At 36.7% G+C, this 14220-nt stretch overlaps 1 protein-coding gene across 2 annotated transcripts in view; it reads left to right on the top strand.

Moving 5' to 3' along the window:
• The window catches only part of LOC128556121 (xanthine dehydrogenase/oxidase-like), a 102784-nt gene that overhangs the window by 64385 nt on the left and 24179 nt on the right, over positions 1–14220 (top strand). The window contains exons 17-25 of one of the 2 annotated variants that reach the window (XM_053540052.1): positions 506–687; positions 1221–1340; positions 3096–3317; positions 3878–4011; positions 4411–4498; positions 7596–7682; positions 10477–10668; positions 10979–11124; positions 13055–13136. In XM_053540052.1, the coding sequence (XP_053396027.1) occupies positions 506–687; positions 1221–1340; positions 3096–3317; positions 3878–4011; positions 4411–4498; positions 7596–7682; positions 10477–10668; positions 10979–11124; positions 13055–13136 (1253 nt within the window). Of the gene's footprint in view, positions 1–505; positions 688–1220; positions 1341–3095; positions 3318–3877; positions 4012–4410; positions 4499–7595; positions 7683–10476; positions 10669–10978; positions 11125–13054; positions 13152–14220 lie in introns of both variants that reach the window. The other variant, XM_053540046.1, reaches the window with a different exon arrangement.

The raw sequence follows: 14220 nt of genomic DNA, 5'->3' as shown, positions 1-14220 counted from the left end.
CTTGCAATAACTGACAGAAGGCCTGCTATCTAGCATGAACTTCCCTTGTTGTAACTGACAGATGGCCTGCTATCTGGTATGAAGTTCCCTTGTTGTTACTGACAAAATGCCTGCTGTCTGGCATGAACTTTCCTTGCAATAACTGACAGAAGGCCTGCTATCTAGCATGAACTTCCCTTGTTGTAACTGACAGATGGCCTGCTATCTGGTATGAAGTTCCCTTGTTGTAACTGACAGATGGCCTGCTGTCTGGTATGAAGTTCCCTTGTGGTTACTGACAGATGGCCTGCTATCTGGTATGAAGTTCCCTTGTTGTTACTGACAGAAGGCCTTCTGTCTGACATAAACTCTTGTTTCATTAATTGCATGGTTTCCAAGTGTCTTTGTGTAGATAATCTGAGCATTCTTTGTTCCATGTGAGAACAAAATGTATACTTTTGCACGTTTATCCTGTGTGTTTATTTCTTAACCAGACTTTCTTAACTCAGAGTTTATATTTAACCAGATGAGCTGTACATGGGATTTGTGATGAGCAAGAAAGCATATGCAAACATCAAGTCAGTTGATGCATCAGAAGCGTTGTCCATGCCCGGCGTTGTTGACTACATCAGCCATGTGGATGTACCAGGCAAGAATACATGGGGAGCGGCATTACCAGATGATGAAGAAATTTTTGCTACAACTCAGGTCAGATACTGTTACTTTTTTTGTCTTAAAAAAAAAAGAGTTCATTTATTTGCTACATGTTGATATTTTGGACATCAGTGGCAAATCAGTGAATAAAAATAGATGCAGTCTTATTTATATTGAAAGTTAAATGTTAAATATTCTTGGTAAATGCATTTTGTACAGTTACATGACCTTAGTACATGTATATCTGTCAAAAGTTAACTGAGCTAATATGAGAGGACATACCTAGATTTTGCTGTACAATTAACATATTAATGGAAGGTAATTAATCAAAATACTGCAAAATCATTATTATATTATTATTCATGGGGAACTAATTTCTTAAGATTTTGTGGTTTTGTAAATCCACGAAATTCAATCCTAATGAACCATTAAAAATTCTCTCTCATTTTATGTTCAAATGTTGAAATCCGTAAATTCATATCCCCATGAAATAACAGTTTTGACACAAACCACAAAATTTCTTGCCTATAAATTTAAATTATTCCACAGTAAACAAGTTTCTATTTGTATTTTTATTAATTCTTTAGGTATTATGTGAAGGACAGATTATTGGTGGAATAGTTGCAGAAACTCAAATACAAGCTCAGCGGGCTGCTAAATGTGTAAAAGTAGAATATGAGGAACTGAAGCCCATCATTACAATAAAGGTAAAATAAAACCTATTGTGACTGAATACTTGAAAATTACTTCTTGTACACTGGACTGGCTTTTTTTATGCCCCCGAAGGGAGGCATATTAGTTTTCAACTGTCCGTCCGTTCGTTCGTTAGTTCGTTCGTTCGTTAGTCACAACGTTAACATGTTGCATGAAGGCACTTTACTCGCAAACCACTGCACCCAGGACCTTCAAACTTCACATGCTGATAGTACTTATTGAGTTCACCACCCCTACTGACTTTGGGGTCACCAGGTCAAAGGTCAAGGTCACAGGGGCCAACGCTAACTTTTTGCATGAAGGCACTTTACTCGCGAACCACTGCACCCAGGACCTTCAAACTTCACCTGCTGATAGTACTTATTGAGTACACCACCCCTACTGACTTTGGGGTCACCAGGTCAAAGGTCAAGGTCACAGGGGCCAACGTTAACTTTTTGCATGAAGGCACTTTACTCGCGAACCACTGCACCCAGGACCTTCAACCTTCACGTGCTGATAGTACTTATTGAGTACACCACCCATACTGACTTTGGGGTCACCAGGTCAAAGGTCAAGGTCACAGGGGCCAACGTTAACTTTTTGCATGAATGCACTTTACTCCCGAACCACTGCACCCAGGACCTTCAAACTTCACATGCTGATAGTACTTATTGAGTACACCACCCCTACTGACTTTAGGGTCACCAGGTCAAAGGTCAAGGTCACAGGGGCCAACGTTAACTTTTTGCATGAAGGCACTTTACTCGCGAACCACTGCACCCAGGACCTTCAAACTTCACATGCTGATAGTACTTTTTGAGTACACCACCCCTACTGAATATGGGGTCACCAGGTCAAAGGTCAAGGTCACAGGGGCCAACGTTAACTTTTTGCATGAAGGCACTTTTCTTGCGAACCACTTCATTCAGGACCTTCAAACTTCACATGCTGATAGTACTTATTGATTACACCACCCCTACTGACTTTGGGGTCACCAGGTCAAAGGTCAAGGTGCTGCGGGGGCATTTGTCACCATTAGTGACAGCTCTTGTTCAGTGATTGTGACGATGCCAGCAAAATCTTTCTGACACCCCATTTTTACAGTTCAAAAGTTATTTTATGGAAAAAAAATGTTAAGCAATAAGTGATGGAACTAAACTGAAACTTTGTTGTTGTGCATCTTTGAAATACTGTGGCACCATTTCTGTTTATGAATGTTAATTTACCATGTTTTGTTTAAATATGTTACTTAAAGAATAAGTGCTAAAAAGAAAGTATTTTGCTTTATTTTATATATTTTATCATTTTTTACTTTAAACCTTCTGGCGGCAAGTGATTCTGCCTTAAGTTTGCAACCAGTGCAGACCAAGATCAGCCTTGTCTGCACTGTTTGCTATTCCGTCAGTAAATTTTCAGTAAACACCCCTTCGAATAATAAATGGTATTGCTGAAATTGAGTGATGGACCAGTCCATTTCAGCAATTTAGTATGCTAAAGGAGAAAATATGGTATACAAGAAAAATATTCTTCACTGGTTGTAGGTTTAGATGTAAATATCCAGCTCCCGATAAATTGTTTAGGAAGTTACTAATTAGAGACTTACTACTGCCAAAACCATACCCTCAAAACAGATATTCTGATCTGCATCTACAACCAGTGGCAGGTTTTATAGTATATTCTATAGAGGGCCTTTTTCCGCAGAAAAGGAAGATTGAGAATGATGTGGTTTTCTCAAGATTAGCAGTGCCTAATTATGTTTATTGCAGGAAGCGATTGAAGCAGGATCATTCTTTGGATCACCACAAAAAATCAGCTGCGGTGATGTGGAAGCTGCACTCCAGCAGGCAGACCATGTGATTGAAGGTGAATGTCACGTTGGAGGTCAGGAACATTTCTATTTGGAAACTCAAGCAGTAATTGCCATTCCAAAAGGAGAAGATGGGGAAATGGAGATGTTTATCTCTACACAAAATCCAACTGAAAGTCAGGTAATTTTATTGTGTCCACACAAATTCCAACTGAAAATTAGGTAATTCTATTGTCTCCACACAAGTTCCAACTGAAAATTAGGTAATTCTGTTTTCTCCACACAAATTCCAACTGAAAATTAGGTAATTTTGTTCTCTCCACACAAATTTCAACTGAAAATCTGATCATTCTGTTGTCTCTACACAAAACCCAATTGAAACTCTGATAAATCCAGTGTTTCCACACAAACCGCAAGGAATTTCCAGTTTCTCTGTACAAAATAAACTGAAACTTGATCAGTTAAGTGTATGCACACAAAAACCAAACTGAAACTCAGGGAATTTCAAGTGTCTCTGAGGTAAGGTATAAAACTGGAGTCATTTTAAAATTTCTATGTAACACTGCCACTTCAGAGTGCATTTAATGAGCATAAGGTCTTTGCCAACTACATATTTATATATACAATTTCAGACAATTCCTTAGCTAATTGTTTATTTTTATTTTTTATGTATGCATTTGCAGACAAGGTTATTTAAATATACAGTTAAAAACAAGTAAAGCTATTCTTATGTTTGTACAGCATGTGACAGCAGAGGCATTGAATGTTCCTGCCAACAGGATAGTTGTTAGAGTAAAGAGGATTGGCGGTGGTTTTGGTGGCAAGGAAACAAGATCTGTAATGATCTCAACGCCTGTTGCCATAGCAGCTAATAAGTAAACATGACTTTTGCTCTGTAATATTTCTGAAATAGTATATAAAGCTAAATTTTTCATTAGAGTTAATATAATTATATGGTTGTTGGAATTACAGTGTTGTTATCTTTATAATGTACAACTGTCTTAGCTACGATATTACATGAATATCACAATCAAGCAATTGTGTTTGATTTAAACAAAATAATGAGTTTCCTGTTCTATGATTGTCTTTAATGAGCATCAGAGATACCCATTTTGTTTAAGGAAGATTTTATTTTTCACTACCAGTTTTTTCATATCTTAATGTTGAATGTTAGATTGAAAATAACTTCAACAGACTTTATGCCATGAATAGTTTATTTAAAAAAAAAAACAACTAAAAGAACTAACTTTTATATTATAAACAAACATTTTTAGGTTGGGGCGGCCAGTACGTGTGATGTTGGATCGAGATGAGGATATGTTGATGACGGGGACTAGGCATCCATTCTATGCAAAATACAAGGTAAAACAGTTACAATATTTTAATAGATCTAGCTATTGATAGGTACATTGATAGATGATTTATTTTCATTCTCCTTCCCCCACCCCCTCTCAGAGTGGTTTATAGCTTCCTAATGTCAGTGTGTGTTCCATTTATAGATCTGCTGGTTTCCAATCAGTAACTAGAGAACCTTTGGTTTTTTGGATGCTCTTTTGTTTTGGGATTCAGCTGGTCAAAGGTCACAGTCCGAGTTATCTGGTAACTGAAAATGTTTTCAGGTCAAAGGGTGATTGCCTGTGGTCAGTATTGATCTGTGGTCAGAAAGTTAAAGTTCAAGTCAAAGGTACCTTGAGACTTGAAACAAATTCCATTCAATTACTGGAGAAAGCTTAGGCCTATGACTGTCAAATTTCATAAGCTTATCTGTATTCAGTAGAAGACCTCTACATTTATGATGTCATAGAGAAAAGGTTAAGGTCGCACAAGTCTTGAGACAAAAATATCATACCCAAATTTATACAGTTGAAAGACTATGACAGAGGAATATATGTTTTACAAACAGCCTTTGTCTTACATATACATGTAGTTAGGTGTACACTTTTCCTCTGCTTAAATATTGTTTGAAAGTCAACATACAGACTGGGGAAATTAGAGAAAATGATACCCCATTTAAACAGCATTGCGACAAACCTTTCATGTAAATTTTCCCTCTCATATAAGCAGAACTGCTAACATCAACAATAATTATGTTTCCCCGCATGTGGGGAGATGTATTGAAATGTGCTGTTTGTCAGGTTATAAAACTCTTTGAGACTACTGGTGGATATTTTAACCAATACTAGTTTAACATATCAGCTTTTCCTGGTTTAATGATTTTTGGGAGTTATTTCTCCTTCACGGTAATTTTTGATGGTTTGTCCAGACTACTCTTATTTCACTATGTTAACACTTTAGCATCATCATTTTTCACCAATCCTATTCATATTTACATGGAATTTGTATATCCAGAAGGTCTTGTGTAAGATTGAAAAGGTCCAGAGTTACTTGCCCTTGATTGATCAGAAATGCTGTTTTCATGTTTACACTTCACCACCTTAATTTCTTAACCAATCCTAGTCATATTTGCACAGATTGTGTATACCAAGGAGTTTTTTTTTTCAAGTTAGATTATGAGCCAGGTCAGATCAGTAGGTAGAAAGTTAATGTGCTATGTAGTTAGTTATAATTTCCATGTAACATTTATAAGCAATGTAACTTTTATATTACTACCCATGTGAATTCATGTGTAAATATGTTGTACTAAGGTTGGTTCTTTGTGAACTTGATCTTTGGTACTCAGGAGAGTGATATAGGGGAGCATGTGCTTATTGCCGAAACTGTTGCCCCTACTGTAGTTTATGTCTATGTTTTCATTTTTGTGCACATCTAGTTTAAAACTTTATTTAGTGACAAGGCTTTTGTCAACCATTGCTGCCCTCTGACAGCTCTTGTTAAAAGAATCTCTAGTTTTAATCCTTATTTTCAAAGGGACATCTAATATTTCATGTTGGAACATATCTGATAATACTGTGTAGTCATCTTAAATGACAAATAGCAAATTGTATAGAAATTTCTGTAGAAGTTTAAAAATGAGAATGAAAAGTTTTATATCTGCCATGAATCATTCCTATTCCTATTTATTATCTTTAGAGATGTGCTATAAACAAGGTAACTATAATCATAGTAGACAGGTTTATACTGTGCCACTGGTCTATGTTGTATGATAGTGTTGTTTAACATTGCCTGTTGTGAATTCAATGTGAGAAATTAATGGTCAACTTTTGTAAAATGTCAACTGTTGTAACCTTGTTTATGGTCATATCATGCTGACCTAGATCACTTTCTTGAGCCAGAGTACCCGTAAGACAGAGTGGTAAAGTGTGTCTTAAGTCATGTATTGTTGTCTGTATTTTACTGGTATCTGGGAGAAAAGGAAAGAAAATACAAATGTAAATCATTGTCAGAGCCCATCAGTATGCTATATAAGAAATATAAGACAAGGGGCATGCTTCATATGGACAGCTTAGTATAATTTTTTTTTAGATATTTCATTTACTCAAACTCAGTGTGCCCATCTGAATTGGTTCACTCAAACTCAACAAGCACATCATACTTTGTTCACTCAAATAAACTAAGGTGTACAATATATGGTTGTTTACATCTTGAGGGGTGTTTAAAAAGTTTTGAAAACTCAGTTTGTAGATATTTGTTAGTGATTTCAAAATATTTTACCAGTCACTTTCCATTCATTCATTCATTTACAACACGCATTGTGGTTAGCAAATATCACTTATGATTATAGATACTTTAACCGCCCTTTAGTTGTTAATATGACTGGATGTCAGAAACATGACTGAGTTTTAAAAAGGTTTAAACTAATAAAGTTGAGGTTTGCCTCACACTTTTTTGTTTGTTCAAGCAAGGACTTAGATGAAAGGATAAAATGCAATATACTTACTTAAACAATATTAAATTGTTCATGTACTGGTTTGGCTTTAAGAGCACCTGTTCCATCAGTTTTGATCCAGTGAATATTTTACACCGCCTTGTTTTCAGATTCTTCAAACAATGCCAGAATTAATTTGTTTTTCGGACTAGGTTCCAATTTCTGATTCAGTAGCTGCCATTCAAGTAACTAAAACTAAAGTTTTGATTATGCCTAAAGGATGATGAAACACTTAACGTAACAGTTATGGTAAAAAACGAAAGCAAATATTTTGAATAATGCAGTCTTTGGTCAGTTGGCACCATTTTTTTAATATTTGTTTTCACGTACAGTTGATTGTGCCTTGAAAACAAATGTAAATAAAATTTATTGCCTAATGAATGTGAAATGTTTTAAACATAATTCAATTAAAAGTGTATGAAGATAAATGTTCTACAGCTTCAGCTTGTAACTGCCATTACGGCCTATACATCATAGTCTCCGAACCTCTGGCATTTCCTGAAAGATCATGTGACTCTGTTACATTTACATGGGATATGTACTAGAGTGCTTCAGACCCTTTCATCAAAGTCCTTGTGTTGGTTAAACACTAAATGGAATAGTAACAGTTTAATGTATCATCTCTCTTTACAGATAGGATTTATGGATGGAGGGAAAATAACTGCTCTGGAAATCAATATATACAATAACGCTGGAATGTCCCAGGATCTGTCTTGGGCTGTAAGTATTTGAGATTGGTATATATGATATAATTATGAAGTAATGCTAGAATGTCCCAGGCTCTGTCTTAGGCTGTAAGTATTAGAGGGTAATATATTGCAGTTCAGACACTGTGGATGTTTTGTTTCCCACCACGCTTAGAAGCCAGTACTGGTATTTCCCAGGAAAGAGGGCTTTGCGTGCACAGATGCTATACACGGGGAATGTTAAAGAACCAGGTTGCCTATTGACAGAGAGCTAGGCTTAGTTAATAGACATGCTGTATTTAAAAGATTTCTCTATCTGTTCTGGGGATGTACTGTCACTCTGTCCCTCTGGTCAAATTGCTCTGTGTACTAGTAGAGGATGATTGTGATGCCCTAGTGTCTGCCTTTGTGTGTAAAGTACATTTTCTCGAAAAGGGTGCTATATAAATCTGATATAGTAATAATAATACTGTAATATACAGAAATGCAGGAACTTCTAAGGGTATGTCTTTGGCTGAAAGTATATGAGATCAATAGATCTATATACAATACATAAAAATGCTAAATGAGGATCACACCTGTAAGTTATTATTAAAACAGCAAGGTTTCATTGGACTTTTTTATTATACCCCCACAAAACAAAGTTTAGGAGGGTATATAGGAGTGAGCTTGTCGGTCGGTCTGTCTGTCTGTCGGTCCCTTGGTTTTCATGGTTTCCGGATGATAACTCATGAAAGACTTGACTGATTTAAATAATTTTTGATACACAGGTGTAACATCAGAAAGTACAGATCAGGTTCGACCTCTGGGTCAGTAGGTCAAAGGTCAAGGTCACAGTGACCCTGAACAGTTAAACGGTTTCCAGATGGTAACTTGAGAACACTTGGGCCTAGGGTGATAAATTTTAGTACACAGGTGTAACATGATAAAATACAGGTCAAGTTCGACTTTGAGGTTAGTAGGTCAAAGGTCAAGGTCACAGTGACCCTGAACAGTTAAACAGTTTCTGGATGGTAACTTGAGAACGCTTTGGCCTAGGATGATAAATTTTGGTACACAGGTGTAACATGATAAAATACAGGTCAGGTTCGACTTTGGGGTCAGTTGGTCAAAAGTCAAGGTCACAGTGACCCTGAACAGTTAAACGGTTTCCAGATGGTAACTTGAGAACACTTGGGCCTACGGTGATAAATTTTAGTACACAGGTGTAACATGATAAAATACAGGTCAAGTTCGACTTTGAGGTTAGTAGGTCAAAGGTCAAGGTCACAGTGACCCTGAACAGTTAAACGGTTTCCGGATGGTAACTTGAGAATGCTTAGGCCTAGGATGATAAATTTTGGTACACAGGTGTAACATGATAAAATACAGGTCAGGTTCGACTTTGGGGTCAGTTGGTCAAAAGTCAAGGTTACAGTGACCCTGAACAGATAAATGGTTTCCAGATGATAACGAGAGCGCTTGGGCCTAGGATCATAAATTTTTGTAAATAGGTGTAACATGATAAAATACAGGTCAAGTTCGACTTTGAGACAGTAGGTCAAAGGTCAAGGTCACAGTGACCCTGAACAGTTAAACGGTTTCCGGATGATAACTTGAGAACGCTTGGGCCTAGGATGATAAATTTTGGTACATAGGTGTAACATCATAAAATACAGGTCAAATACGACTTTGAGGTCAGTAGGTCAAATGTCAAGGTCACAATAACACAAAACAGTTAAACGGTTTTTGGATGATAACTTGAGAACGCTTGGGCGTAGGATCATGAAAATTGATAGGGAGGTTGGTTATGACCATCAGATGACCCCTAATGATTTTGAGGTCAGTAGGTCACAGGTCAAGGTCACAGTGACCAGAAACATTTAAACGATTATTGGACAATAACTTCAGAATGCTTGGGACTAGGATCATGAAACTTGATAGGGAGGTTGGTCTTGACCAGCAGATGACCCATATTGATTTTGAGGTCCCAAGTTCAAAGGTCAGGATGACCTGGAACATTTTAAACCTTTTTCCGTACAATAACTTAAGAACGCTTGTGCCGAGGATCATGAAACTTCATAGGGAGGTTGATCTGGACCAGCATATGACCTCTACTGAGCAGCAGGTCAAAGGTCAAGCAAGTTCTGCTTTGACATTGGCTTAGTTCTGTGACAAGGCCATATTGTAAGGGTATAATTCGTCACTTCTGTGACAACTCTAGTTTTTGATCTGTAATTTACACAAACAACACATCATTACACTGAGTTAAACAAAGGAGGAATATTGAGCATTTAACTTAATTACTGATAGAAGATTTTCTGGTTTTCTCACATTTAAATATTTAGTAAAAATTGAAGTCGCTAGAAATCAGAAGAAATGCTCATAAATGATTTTTGCAAATATTTAAACTTGAAAATTGCATTTCAAATATATGCATTTCTCACAAATGTTCAAGCATTTGATCCATCCATAATTTTCATCCAAAACTTTTGAAAAAGTCACTAAAAATGCAGATAACAGAACAGTAAACAGAAGGAGAAATATATATTTTAAAAGTAAAACAAGGGCCACATTTGTTATTGAAATCTATAAGAAGATCCTGTGGAGGAATAGAATGCAAGAGAGTGAATTAATAGCAGACTTGCCGTTTACTCTCAAAACCATAAGCGGACAATTTTGAGAGCTCTACCAGGGGTTTCAGCATATAAACATAAATATCAGAACGGCTCATGATCTGTTTTAGCTGCAATTTTTTCCAATAAACGTGTATTTAGTTGAAATGTTCATATGTTGAATTCAGTGATTTTCAATTCATTACCTGATTTGTTATTGCTATATAATTGTAGGTAATGCATCGTGCCATGTTTCACTCGGACAATGCCTACAAGATTCCAAACCTAAGTACCACGGGTCATGTATGTAGAACCAATATATCATCTAACACAGCTTTCCGAGGGTTTGGAGGACCACAGGGAATGATGGTTGTGGAACAGTGTATCACTGATGTGGCATATACCTTGGGTGTTTCACCAATCAAGGTGAGAAAATAATATTATTATGTGAGGAAGTTGTGAGACTAGCTTGTAAAAGACTATAGTTTGTACCCAGGTTCAGCTGTCATGCAGGAGAACCTCAGATGCCTCTCCAGGAGTTATCTGTGGTTATCCTCATGACAGCTGAACCATATGCTATGAACTGTGTCAGTTGACATAAAACAGAGGAAAAATAAATAGAAATTTTATTGTTATGTTTAAACTACAAAATATTTATCTTTTTTTTTTGTTAAAAAGCCTGATTTCCTCATTATTTTGTGTGACAAGAATTTTACAGTTACCTTCAATTTTTCAGGTAAGGGAGTTAAATCTATACCAGGAAGGGGACAGAACTCACTATGGTCAGCTATTAGAACATTGTACTGTACAGAGGTGTTGGGATGAGTGCTTGAACCAGAGTGATTATTTCAGACGTAAAAAGGAAGTGGATATTTTCAACAGGTTTGTTTGTAGAATCTAGGAAATACCAGATATTTTTAAGATTGAATATTTGAAGAATAGGGATAAATATATCATTAAGCCATTTGTGGAGTTGGGGCCGGCAACCCTTTTTGATTAACTTCTGTATGTAAGCTTGTAGGAATTGATTGAAATTTCACTTTTATTCACTGTGATAATCTGACTGCTTTATGTGTGTTCCATATCAGGTTTTTGTATTTGTACAAATTATGCCCCTTTTTTGACTGGCAATATTAGGTTAAATTGTATGTATGCTTGTATCTCAGTAACCACTTGTGTTAATGGATTAAAACTTCACACACTTTTTTCACTGTGATGATTTGACGAGCAATGCACAGGTCCCATATCTCTGTTTTACTATTTTGAAATGTTATGCCCTTTTTGACTTGGTAAGGGGCAGACATTTAAAAGTTAATGAGCCGGGTACCTCAAAGCTCAGATAATATTGCTGGTAAAAATCTTACAGCAAGCTTTCTAATCTCACTGTTTCAGCTGAACTACTGCCCCAATATTCATCAAACCTCACATAAGGAATGGTCTTTGTAAGAGGCTGTCATCTTTTGGTTTAGAGCCAGGTATTTCAAAGGTCAAGGTCATTGGGTTCAGATTTTGTTAAAATATTAGCAGAAGTTTTATGGCATACTTATCAGTTTCACTTACATTTCATAATAAGACATTTCTTACATTTACTTAATTCAATATCTCTTATGGTTTCCTGCATGTGTCATGTTTTTTTAGGATCACTCATACACCCCTCCCATCAGCTTCTAAGACACTCCCCTTCAACCAGACCAAAAAAATAATGAAACAAAAAATGTACACTGTCATACTAACTTATTTTTCTCAGAAATATACTATTTCTTAGATGTCATTGCAAGCCTGCTGCCTCATTCCCCTTTTGCTTCCCTTCTAACACTTCTTAATGTTCCTCATCACCCCAAAGTTCTACTCTACTCCCAACCTTCCAGAACTATTTAATTTAACATTTCTCAGAACAACTTTATCTCAGATAGTTCTTAGTATCTCTATTTCCACCCTCATCACATCTTTACACTCTTCTTCACATGTATCATCCACCCACCTCCAAATACTTATTTTTGTATTTCTCATGCTAACCTATATTGTAAGAACCTGTCATACATACACTCCCACCCACTACCAACTCCAATTACTGCATAAAAAAAACCACGCCTCCTTGGTAAACATTTTTGAATATTTGAGCGCACTGCCCGTGTTGGCTTGGAAAGTTGATGTATGCCGTATGACCCCATTTGTGTTATTGTGACTGCAATTCAACAAACATGAACTTCACAAAAGCTGCATGTCTTTTCTAGGCAGTTTGATCATGAGGGTTTATAACCATTGTATTTTTGGTCTGTTCATCTGTCAGTTGATGAGTGCTTTGCATTTACTGCACATAGCAAGCTCATTATCAACTCCCTCTTTATGGCCAAGTTGTTTTTCTAAATATCATTTAACTCCTCCTCAATGGCCAAGTTGTTTTTCAACATATTTATTAACTCCTCCTTAATGACCAATATTTATTAACTTCTTGTCTATGGCCAAGCTCAATGTGTGTTTTAATCTTTGTCAATGGCCAAGTTGTTTTTCAACATGTTAATTCCCTGTCATTTGCCAAGTTGTTTTTAATATGTTTATTAACTCCCCATTAAGTAATAACACTGTTCTTGTTGATATTCTATATTCTTCTTTTAAACGTTTCTCCAGACAAGATCAGATCTGTCATTTGAGCACATTTTTAAACTGTTTTGAATTTTGAAGTTTGGTTATTGAAATTTTGTTAGAAACTTGGAAATTTTAGCTGAAACATTATATTGTTAAAGCATTATGACATTATTGTTGCCAACTTACCTTTGTTCTGTTACTATGTGTTTTGTTGTATTTATTTCAGTGAAAATCGTTGGAAGAAAAGAGGCATCACTATAGTACCAACAAAGTTTGGAATTGCTTATACAGCACTATTTTTAAATCAGGTAGCTTTAAATCAGGTGTGTTAAGTTTTCTATGATTTTTACCACAAGGCTGCTATATAAGAGCAGAGATGTTGCCATGTAGTGGTGCTTTTACTGGTATTACTGGTATTTATACACTTGTTGGTAATTATAATCCTTGTTGGTATTAATCAAAACAAAATTCACTGCTTTCTGTATTTAAAGGTAAAGGGACTGGTTTTTATGTTTGATGTGATGTATTCTTGCACACTGGCATTTTCGGGGATCCTACCCATTCTGGCAAAACCTATCTCACACCCCAATGCCAGATGATTCTCATACTGTAAATGACAACTAATTATTTGTTTATAGGTTATGTATTTATTAGGTTAAATATAGTACAGCTTGCAGCTATTACTACGAGCTTCAGTAGGCCTCAGTGAGAGCTTGATCTGTAGGCTCCAGTTAAGTGTTTTTACTGCTAAAAATTTGCTCAGTAGGCCATGGTTAGGGCATGCCCAGGAGGCCCCATTGCAGCTATTACTACAAGCTTCGGCAGGTTTCAGCGAGAACTTGCTCAGCAGATCTCAGTGAGAGCTTGATCAGTAGGCCCCAGTGAGAGCTTCATCAGTAGGCCTTAGTTCAGTTGTTACTACTTCAAGCTTGCTCAGCAGGCCTCAGTGATGGCTTGATCAGTAGGCTCAAGTGAAGCTGTTATTACTTAAAACTTTCTCAGCTGACCTTAGTGAGAGCTTGCTCTGTAGGCCCTTTTAAAGCTTTTACTGCTTAAAGCTTGCTCAGCAGGCTGCCTCATTTAGAGCTTGTTCAGTAGGCCCTAGTTAAGCTGTAACAGCTTAAAGCTTGCTCAGCAGGCCTCAGTAAGACCTTGTTCAGAAGACCCTAGTTAAGTTGCAACTGCCTAAAGCTTGCTCAGCAGGCCTCAGTGAGACCTTGTTCAGAAGACCCTAGTTAAGTTGCAACTGCCTAAAGCTTGTTCAGCAGGCCTCAGTGAGACCTTGTTCAGTAGACCCTAGTTAAGTTGCAACTGCCTAAAGCTTGTTCAGCAGGCCTCAGTGAGACCTTGTTCAGTAGACTCTAGTTAAGTTGCAACTGCCTAAAGCTTGTT

The sequence above is a fragment of the Mercenaria mercenaria genome, chromosome 1, assembly GCF_021730395.1.
Source record: "Mercenaria mercenaria strain notata chromosome 1, MADL_Memer_1, whole genome shotgun sequence".
Classification (NCBI taxonomy): domain Eukaryota; kingdom Metazoa; phylum Mollusca; class Bivalvia; order Venerida; family Veneridae; genus Mercenaria; species Mercenaria mercenaria.
The sequence above is the reverse complement of the archived record's forward strand: the minus strand, read 5'-3'. Positions and strand labels throughout refer to the sequence as shown.